Raw genomic sequence first — 10,449 nt, 5'->3', positions numbered from 1 at the left:
CATATAACTGTCACAACCAACGGTTACAACCAAAGAGGATTTTAAAACAGAACCCGCTGTGTGTGTCATCATCGTATTAAGCGACCCCCTCGTCCGGGTCCATCAGCGCCGCCCTGCTGGAGAACACGTCGGCCAACATGTGTTTGGGGATCTCGGAGCCGCGTACCTTCAGCGTGTAGCAGGCGTCCTCCACCTTGCCCAGGCTCTGGCGCAGCGTGTGCAGCTTCTTGGACACCTCGTACGGCCCCGTGTTGCCGATGTAGGCGAAGCCGTCGTGGATCTGCCGCAGGAACTGGCTGAGCTGGAAGGGCGTGTCCATGTCGCCGTTGCCCACGCTGCTGATGCACATGCGCATGAGCTCGCCCGTCAGGTCGGCCACGCCCAGGAGGTAGTCCGTGGGCGTCACCTGGAAGGTGAGCACCTGTGTGTCTGGCGCCTGACTGACTTCAGGTGAACCCTGGAGATCACACAGAATGATGATGATGATGATGATGAACAAGTCAGTCAAGGATTCATATGAAAGACTATTTCCTGGCTGTGTGCTATTGAAACAGGTGTCACTCTGTTTGCAGCTGTTTTAGTTGTTATTGAAACATGTGGGAGTAAGCATCCTTAATGTGGAAGTACCTATTTTCTACAATGCATTTTTGCATTTTTATTTGTTTTAATGTTGTTCCTGGCTGACTTGGAAAAAAGGGTGTAGGAAAAAGGTCCTCTGTAGCAAACTGTTTATCCTGCAGTTTATTTCTTGAGAAAGTCAAAAAGTTGAATTATTTGCAATATTATAATAATATGCATTATAAAAAGATTCAAAGACTCAAATTGTACATGGAGTCATGTCTCATTTTCTCTGGTTTTAACAGGTTAACACTACAAGCGCGATGGGTGGGTAAAAAAAAATAGGCTATGCACTCTATCAAATTTCAGGACCCTCCTTTCATGGCTTTTCCTAGATATGTGCGTTCTACCACCCAGTATCCTTACATTTCCAAAACCACACCAGGATAAGCTAGTATAAAGCTATTTTGTAGCTTTCATGTGTGTTAGCACTAGAATTTGGCCGCCATGCTTTTTTCCAAGGCTGAAATGCTCTTCAATATCAGCAGAGGGCGCAGGGGGACACTAAGAAGATTGATATTTGAAGAGACACACACTGGCACAGGATATAACACAATCTTATTTAATCCAATCAGGTTCTAACCATTTTATTCTGACACATCTTGTCTTTTATCATTGTGGATATTTTTGATTCGACATTTCAGTGTGTAAAGCGTAGGGTTGGGTACCGAAAATCGGTACCGGTATATACCGGTTACTTTACTTTAATTGCAAAGGAGATTTCGGTACCTCATTTCGGTACTTTTCTATCTCGCCCCCTGGTGTCCGGTGTCATGCAACAGTCAACTGGTGACTCGTGACGTCACATCGCCTGTTACATTTCCACTCAGTGCGTGTCGTGGTAGTGAGCTGAGCAGTTGTGTTACGAGTTAAGAAGAGTGAGTGAAAGCATATATACTAAATTATTATATTATCTGAATTGTATTATTATTATTATTATTATTATTATTATTATTATCATCATCATATTATCGAATTTCGCTAGCTAGCCTAGCTACGAGGTCACCGAGAATGCCGAAGGCCCTAATGAAGCGTTCTAAAGTGTGGCTGCATTTCACCCGACTCAACGAAAACAACGCGAAGTGCTCAAAATGCTTAAAATCATTCGCGTGTTAAGCAGGGAACACATCTAACTTGATGAAACACCTGGCAACGCACGGGATACATTTAAGGGTAGGAGGGTGCACCGTGTTTGACAGCTTGCGCAACCCGAATGTAAAGTAACCGGTATATACCGGTACCGATTTTCGGTACCCATACCCTACTAGAAAGTGCACCTGAAAAATCAATCGTCATGTCATCATGGACCAGAGAGGGGGAGGGGAGTAGTAGTAGCTGAGCGGCAACAGAGTTTGGATTTTGACGAGGTGGAGGGCTCCAGTTCATCAGAGTTATATTTCCTCTCGGTCTTCTTGGTTCTGGGGGCTATGCAGGCCTCTTCACTAGATCCCTTTTCTAAGAATGTTCTGATGTCCTTGAGGGGCTGCCGAACAAGTGTGTACTCGTATTCGACATCAGTACCAACGATAGGCACCCCCAGCTTAATGGAGTCCCCAAGGCTCAGGAGTTTTATTTTCATTTATTTTAATTTGAGTGTATATTTAACGAATATACTGTATATTGTGCCTCAGCAATAAAAAAGTGAAAAGCTGTTTAATGTTGTCGACCGTGTTATTATTATTATATACTGTCAATGTCATTTAAAAAAATCTAAAGTATCGAATTAAGTACCGTTTCGGTACCGGTACCGTTTTTAAAGTATCGGTTAGGTACCGGTACCGGATAAAACCCAAACGATACCCAACCCTAGTAAAGCATCTTTGAGTGTCTAGAAAAGCACTATATAAGTCTAATGTATTATTATTATTATTATTATTATTATTATTATTATTATTATTATTATTTACACTACCGGCATCATATTGCCTATCATTGTCACGTTCTTATATCACGTCTTTTATGTCATGTTTTTTATATCATCTGTGTGAATATGCAGCTCGGAGTAGATACAAAGCTGATAAGTTAATAGTTATGGAATGATAGTACAGTACAGCAGCGCTTCTCTAAGTCTGGACCGAACAGCGAGTCCATACAGAACCAGTCCATGGTGATGTGGTCAGCCTGCTGTACAGGACATCTAGGCTGTACAGGACATCTAGGCTGTACAGGACATCTAGGCTGTACAGGACATCTAGGCTGTACAGGACATCTAGGCTGTACAGGACATCGGGGGTTCGAGACCCGCTTGGAGCGGGCTTTTTTTTTTTTTTACATTTCCAGATGTTGACAGAGACCATGTGAATTCTGAAGTAAGGTAATTAATAATAATAATAAAAAAATAATAATGATATACTGTATATAATACGGTAATAAATACTGTAATAAAGTGATGGTAAAATGTAGAAATAAAAGATGAAAAGCCATGTCTGTGTTTGAACAGGCCTGACACACACCTCGGGCTCTGCTGTGTCCGTCTTCGTGAACGCCAGCCGGGCGTTGATCTCCTCCAGGCTGATCAGGGAGCGGTGGCGGATGAAGTGTTGGAAAGACACGGCCTCCACATACTCCTGGATCCCTGAGAGACGAGAAAGAGAGAAAGAGAGAGTGAGATTTGTTTTTAATTATCATTTATGGGCCTTCTGAGCGGCGTCTGAGCGGCGCCAAGCGAGGACATGTTTTTACTGTGTTTCTAAGGAATACTCCAGCCAAGCAAAGCGCTGGGCTAACAACACTCACCTGGGGTGAAAGCTCTGTGGAATTGATACAAGTCCTCTCCTCTCAGCTCCTCTGCAACCTGGCCAATCTTCTGCCTCACACCGTCCAGCTTCACGTCTGACTCTGCCAGAACCGCCTCTACATCTGGTACACTACAGGAGCAAGGAATCACAACACTGCCGTGAAAAAGTATTCCCACAATATGTAGATCAATACAGTGTGCCATTGATTCGCTATTTATGTAGGCTGTGCCTGTGTGTACAGTATTGTTGACAGATATTGGTGGTGCCAGCCTTGATTTAAATGTGTATGCCTATTTACAGCTGGTGGCCATCCTGAAGAAATCACACTTGGCCAAATGGAAGTACCAGACTTTTTCACTTGTACACAGCAATGCTGTTAAGACACTTATAGCAACAAATTACCAGCAGGGTTGTGTTTGTGTTCTGGGATCTATGCTTTCACTGCAGACACATACATTGCTTACACTACAGTGTTGGTGGCACATAATTACCTAGTCACTCTATGCAGTAGAAAAATGCTCCTCTTGCTTTCAATTGTGATATCCCGACTGAGTTTGACCAGTCGCTCATGCTTATCATGTTTGGTGTCAAGCTCCTGCTGAAAAGCTTGCATTGCAAGAAAGTCCATGATTAGTAGACCACACATAACGTCGTACAAAGCATACATACTAAATTAACATAACTACATTTTTCAAGTGACTGCAAGATTATACCAACATGTTGTATAGATAGATACCTTTGAATGCAGATAGTACAGGTGAGGACTGGGTGTTAGTATCACGGTCCTCCGCCTGCGCAGCCTCAGTTCTTCTTCTCCGAGGACATCCGTCACCTGCAGGGATAACAACACAGATTCCAGCATCATATTTCACTATACAACATATTATACAACATATTCTACATATATACATATTTATACAACATATTCTACATATATACATATTTATACAACATATTCATATTCTAAAGCTACACAGAAAACAAACAAACCCTGACACGTGACATGGGGTAGTTAAACAGACACGTGACATGGGGTAGTTAAACACGTGACATGGGGTAGTTAAACAGACATGTGACATGGGGTAGTTAAACACGTGACATGGGGTAGTTAAACACGTGACATGGGGTAGTTAAACACGTGACATGGGGTAGTTAAACAGACACGTGACATGGGGTAGTTAAACACGTGACATGGGGTAGTTAAACACCTGACATGGGGTAGTTAAACACGTGACATGGGGTAGTTAAACACGTGACATGGGGTAGTTAAACAGACACGTGACATGGGGTAGTTAAACACGTGACATGGGGTAGTTAAACAGACACGTGACATGGGCTAGTTAAACACGTGACATGGGGTAGTTAAACAGACACGTGACATGGGGTAGTTAAACACGTGACATGGGGTAGTTAAACACGTGACATGGGGTAGTTAAACACGTGACATGGGGTAGTTAAACAGACACGTGACATGGGGTAGTTAAACACGTGTCATGGGGTAGTTAAACACGTGACATGGGGTAGTTAAACAGACACGTGACATGGGGTAGTTAAACACGTGACATGGGGTAGTTAAACACGTGACATGGGGTAGTTAAACACGTGACATGGGGTAGTTAAACATGTGACATGGGGTAGTTAAACAGACACGTGACATGGGGTAGTTAAACACGTGACATGGGGTAGTTAAACACGTGACATGGGGTAGTTAAACACGTGACATGGGGTAGTTAAACACGTGACATGGGGTAGTTAAACACGTGACATGGGGTAATTAAACACATGACATGGGGTAGTTAAACACGTGACATGGGGTAGTTAAACACGTGACATGGGGTAGTTAAACAGACACGTGACATGGGGTAGTTAAACAGACACGTGACATGGGGTAGTTAAACACGTGACATGGGGTAGTTAAACACGTGTCATGGGGTAGTTAAACACGTGACATGGGGTAGTTAAACAGACACGTGACATGGGGTAGTTAAACACCTGACATGGGGTAGTTAAACACGTGACATGGGGTAGTTAAACAGACACATGACATGGGGTAGTTAAACACGTGACATGGGGTAGTTAAACACGTGTCATGGGGTAGTTAAACACGTGACATGGGGTAGTTAAACAGACACGTGACATGGGGTAGTTAAACAGACACGTGACATGGGCTAGTTAAACACGTGACATGGGGTAGTTAAACACGTGACATGGGGTAGTTAAACACGTGACATGGGGTAGTTAAACACATGACATGGGGTAGTTAAACACGTGACATGGGGTAGTTAAACACGTGACATGGGGTAGTTAAACAGACACGTGACATGGGGTAGTTAAACAGACACGTGACATGGGGTAGTTAAACACGTGACATGGGGTAGTTAAACAGACACGTGACATGGGGTAGTTAAACAGACATGTGACATGGGGTAGTTAAACACGTGACATGGGGTAGTTAAACAGACACGTGACATGGGGTAGTTAAACAGACACGTGACATGGGGTAGTTAAACAGACACGTGACATGGGGTAGTTAAACACGTGACATGGGGTAGTTAAACACGTGACATGGGGTAGTTAAACATGCATTAAGGATGAACAGGCTCTCAAAAGCAGCTAAGAACCTAAAACCCAGAATATACCTGGTTAAAACATGAATATACCTGGTTAAAACATGAATATACCTGGTTAAAACATGTTCTATGTTTCTACAGTAACACCATCATATGTCTAATAACAGTATAATAATATTTATAATAACAGTATTACCTTCGCGTTGACTCATAACTGATGTTATAATGTAATAATATTATAATTAATGTTTCAGTTCCGCCTTTAGATTTCAGCTGGGTCGCTTGTTGTGGGCAGCAAACAGGGGTCCTGTTCTGACTGAAGTACCCCAAGACAAGTGCCTTTAAAATGAGTTGCGATGAGTCCTAATAATTATTATAAAAATCTGTAGAACGGGGGAACAAGAAAAAAACTCAGAAAGGGTAAAAACCTCGGTGTGTATTGTTTTATATAATGTTGAAAGTAAAACACAAACCGTTAGCGGTTTCTAAATTCGCTCAGGCAATCAGAGAGGGCGCCCTTCATGCTTGCTTTGGATCCGGAAGTGTCGCGACCATATATGGTTCGTGATGTCACCAGACCGCGTCTACTAGAGGCCACTGCTCTGTGCGCTTTTTATACACGTGCCTGAGCGCGGATCATTCTGGGGAATGTGGTTTTTTGGTAGAGGTAAATGTGGGTGTCACATTTATGACGCTCTAATGTATGACCCTTCTGGTGGTAAAGAGTTTTCTTACACTTTAATTTCAGTTGTTTTCACAGATTATTTGTTTATTTACATTATCTGTTTTCTATTGTTGGTAAATATGTAAATATGTATATACGTAAATACATTTGATTTATATATATTATATTAATATTGAAGTTAACTGCAGATTATTAATTATTAATCTCTGAGTATTGGAGAAGGGGTAGGATTAAATAAGTGTATGCTTCTTCCTACTCCTTTTCGGACATGTTAAGTTAATAGTGTTTTTTGTTTTGTTTTGTTTTTTCTTGTTTTTGTTTTGTTTTTTCTTGTTTTTGTTTTGTTTTTTGTTGTTATAACTATTTCTTTTTCACATGTTCGAAATAAAGCTTTCATTCATTCATTCATTCATTTAGTCTGTATTATCACGTCTATATAATGCTCAAGCTGGATTTCTTGCTCAAACTGCTCCTCCTGAGACATCTACCACCCCCAGCACTGTGTCTCCTGAGACATCTACTACCCCCCAGCACTGTGTCTCCTGAGACATCTACTACCCCCCAGCACTGTGTCTCCTGAGACATCTACTACCCCCCAGCACTGTGTCTCCTGAGACATCTACTACCCCCCAGCACTGTGTCTCCTGAGACATCTACTACCCCCCAGCACTGTGTCTCCTGAGACATCTACTACCCCCCAGCACTGTGTCTCCTGAGACATCTACTACCCCCTGTACTGTGTCTCCTGAGACATCTACTACCCCCCAGCACTGTGTCTCCTGAGACATCTACTACCCCCAGCACTGTGTCTCCTGAGACATCTACTACCCCCCAGCACTGTGTCTCCTGAGACACCTACTACCCCCCAGCACTGTGTCTCCTGAGACATCTACTACCCCCCAGCACTGTGTCTCCTGAGACATCTACTACCCCCCAGCACTGTGTCTCCTGAGACATCTACTACCCCCCAGCACTGTGTCTCCAGAGACATCTACTACCCCCCATATAACAGGCAGACTGGCATATTCATATATATCTTACATATATCTTACAACGAAAATAAACAATGTAATAATTAATCAATTACGGAATTATACAACAGGAAATATAGACGGACTGAACCTCAACTCCAAGCGCTTCTTCGCGTCACAGAGAAAGTGACAGTTACCCTCAGGAGCTTAGACAGACGGAAGGAGAGGCATCGTGAGAACATGGCTTCCAGATCGTCTCCCCCAGAGGAGGATTTGACCTGTCCTGTGTGCTGGGACATCTTCAGGCATCCAGTCCTCCTGTCGTGTGTATCCACAGCTTCTGTAAAGCCTGTCTGCAGGAACGCTGGAAAGAAAAGGAATCTGGGGAATGTAGGAGAATATTCTCTCTGACTGACCCACAATCACAATCATACAGGATTCTTGGTGAATATTGATGAGTAAAAAATACATTTAAAAAAAGATTGTTATATTTTCTATGAGACAGGCATATGCATATATAACTTACCTATATCTTACAATGAAAGGTATCCAGAGAGACTCACTCACTCACTCTTTCCTCCTCTCACTCTACACCTGCTGTCTTAATAGCTTGCTTCAGTTGGTCTGTACATACAGCTAGAACATAACTGTACACATCTCTGTGTCCTCATGTTGCATGTAGACATCCTAATGGACCGCACTTATATATAGCATCTTATTCCAAAGCGCTTTACAATGGCCTCTCATTCATACATTCACACACACATTCACACACACATTCACACACCAATGGTGGCAAGCGAGCGCCAGCCCACTCACTGGGAGCAATTTGGGGTTCAGTGTCTTGCCCAAGGACCCCTCGACACGTGGCCAGTCGGAGATCGTACAGCCGAACATTAGATGCCAGATCTACCTCCTGAGCCACAGCCGCCCCGATATCCTCACATTGTCTCAGGTCGTCCTTACGGAGGAGAATGGGTGAGGCTGGATGCTTAGTGGGATGCTTGGTGAGGCTGGATGCTTAGTGGGATGCTTGGTGAGGCTGGATGCTTAGTGGGATGAATGGGAGGGCCTGACTCTGACATCACGCCTTTGGAATAGAGATTTAAACAGCTTATGGTCAGGGTTCTGGTCAGGGTTAGGGTCAGGGTTAATGTAGGGTTAGGGTCAGGGTTAATGTAGGGTTAGGGTTAATGTAGGGTCAGGGTTAATGTAGGGTTAGGGTCAGGGTTAATGTAGGGTTAGGGTTAATGTAGGGTTATGGTCAGGGTTAATGTAGGGTTAGGGTCAGGGTTAATGTTGTTGCGGTCAGACAGGGAACCCAAGTGCAGACACAGACCAGAGACTGATTGAAGTAAATAAGGTATATTTATTTACGGGGTTAGGCAGAGAATGGTCGTAGGGCAAGCAGGGGGTCAAGCAGGGGGAGTAGTCGGCAGGCAGGCAGGGGGTAGGCAGGAGGGGTAGTCGGCAGGCAGGCAGGGGGTTAGGCAGGAGGAGTAGTCTCCTACTAGTAGGGGTAGTGGTGGTCTAGTGGATAGTGAGTTGGACTTGTGATCGGAAGGTTGTGAGTTCGAATCCCGCCTGAAGCCACACCACTACTAGTGTGCCCTTGAGTAAGGCACTTAGCCCTCAGTTACTCCAGGGGGAATGTCCCTGTAATTCGTAATTGTAAGTCGCTTTGGATAAAGGCGTCTGCTAAATGGCAAAATTATTAATTATTAAAATTAGTCGTTAGGCAGGCAGGCAGGAGGGCAGGCAGGGCAGGCAGGTAGGAGGGCAGGTAGGGCAGGCAGGTAGGAGGGCAGGTAGGGCAGGCAGGTAGGAGGGCAGGTAGGGCAGGCAGGTAGGAGGGCAGGTAGGGCAGGCAGGCAGGAGGGCAGGCAGGTAGGAGGGCAGGCAGGGCAGGCAGGTAGGAGGGCAGGTAGGGCAGGCAGGTAGGAGGGCAGGTAGGGCAGGCAGGCAGGAGGGCAGGCAGGGCAGGCAGGTAGGAGGGCAGGCAGGGCAGGCAGGTAGGAGGGCAGGTAGGGCAGGCAGGTAGGAGGGCAGGTAGGGCAGGCAGGTAGGAGGGCAGGTAGGGCAGGCAGGCAGGAGGGCAGGCAGGGCAGGCAGGTAGGAGGGCAGGCAGGGCAGGCAGGTAGGAGGGCAGGTAGGGCAGGCAGGTAGCAGGAGTCAGGCTGAACGGACTGCAGGCCCAGGGGTTGAGGGTACAAAGCAGACTGACTGAACAGAATTCTAGTAAGGCTGGAAGCGTGACTAACAGTGGAACTGAAGCTACGATCTGGCAGTGAAGTGAAGGCTGGACCGGGTCTTTATGCAGGGCTAACGATGTGGTAATTGTGAACAGCCGGACAAACGCACACCTATTTAATTTAATTTTAATTTAATTTAATTAATTTAATTTTGCCATTTAGCAGACGCTTTTATCCAAAGCGACTTACAATTACGAATTACAGGGACATTCCCCCTGGAGTAACTGAGGGCTAAGTGCCTTACCCAAGGGCACACTAGTAGTGGTGTGGCTTCAGGCGGGATTTGAACTCACAACCTTCCGATCCCAAGTCCAACTCACTATCCACTAGACCACCACTACCCCCCACTACACCTGAAGCCACTCCTGCCAATTAGAGGGAGAGAGGGTCAGGGTTAATGTAGGGTTAGGGTCAGGGTTAATGTAGGGTTAGATCAGGGTTAATGTAGGGTTAGGGTCAGGGTTAATGTAGGGTTAGATCAGGGTTAATGTAGGGTTAGATCAGGGTTAATGTAGGGTTAGGGTCAGGGTTAATGTAGGGTTAGATCAGGGTTAATGTAGGGTTAGGGTCAGGGTTAATGTAGGGTTAGATCAGGGTTAATGTAGGGTTAGGGTC

At 44.9% G+C, this 10,449-nt stretch overlaps 1 protein-coding gene across 1 annotated transcript in view; it reads right to left on the bottom strand.

The window, feature by feature from the left end:
* The window catches only part of tsnax (translin-associated factor X), a 6,532-nt gene extending 318 nt beyond the window's left edge, over positions 1 to 6,214 (bottom strand). Inside the window, exons 1-6 of the mRNA XM_080537328.1 lie at positions 6,123 to 6,214; positions 4,093 to 4,188; positions 3,848 to 3,962; positions 3,355 to 3,485; positions 3,072 to 3,193; positions 1 to 457 (exon numbers count right to left, since the gene is read on the bottom strand). The exon at positions 1 to 457 is cut by the window's left edge and continues 318 nt beyond it. Of these exons, the coding sequence (XP_080393454.1) occupies positions 77 to 457; positions 3,072 to 3,193; positions 3,355 to 3,485; positions 3,848 to 3,962; positions 4,093 to 4,188; positions 6,123 to 6,138 (861 nt within the window). The 5' untranslated portion in view covers positions 6,139 to 6,214 and the 3' untranslated portion in view covers positions 1 to 76. The remainder of the gene's footprint in view (positions 458 to 3,071; positions 3,194 to 3,354; positions 3,486 to 3,847; positions 3,963 to 4,092; positions 4,189 to 6,122) is intronic.
* Between the last annotated feature and the right edge of the window lie 4,235 nt (positions 6,215 to 10,449).

This window comes from Nansenia antarctica (assembly GCF_963989245.1).
Source record: "Nansenia antarctica genome assembly, chromosome: 1".
Classification (NCBI taxonomy): domain Eukaryota; kingdom Metazoa; phylum Chordata; class Actinopteri; order Argentiniformes; family Microstomatidae; genus Nansenia; species Nansenia antarctica.
This window is presented reverse-complemented; position numbering and strand designations above follow the sequence as displayed.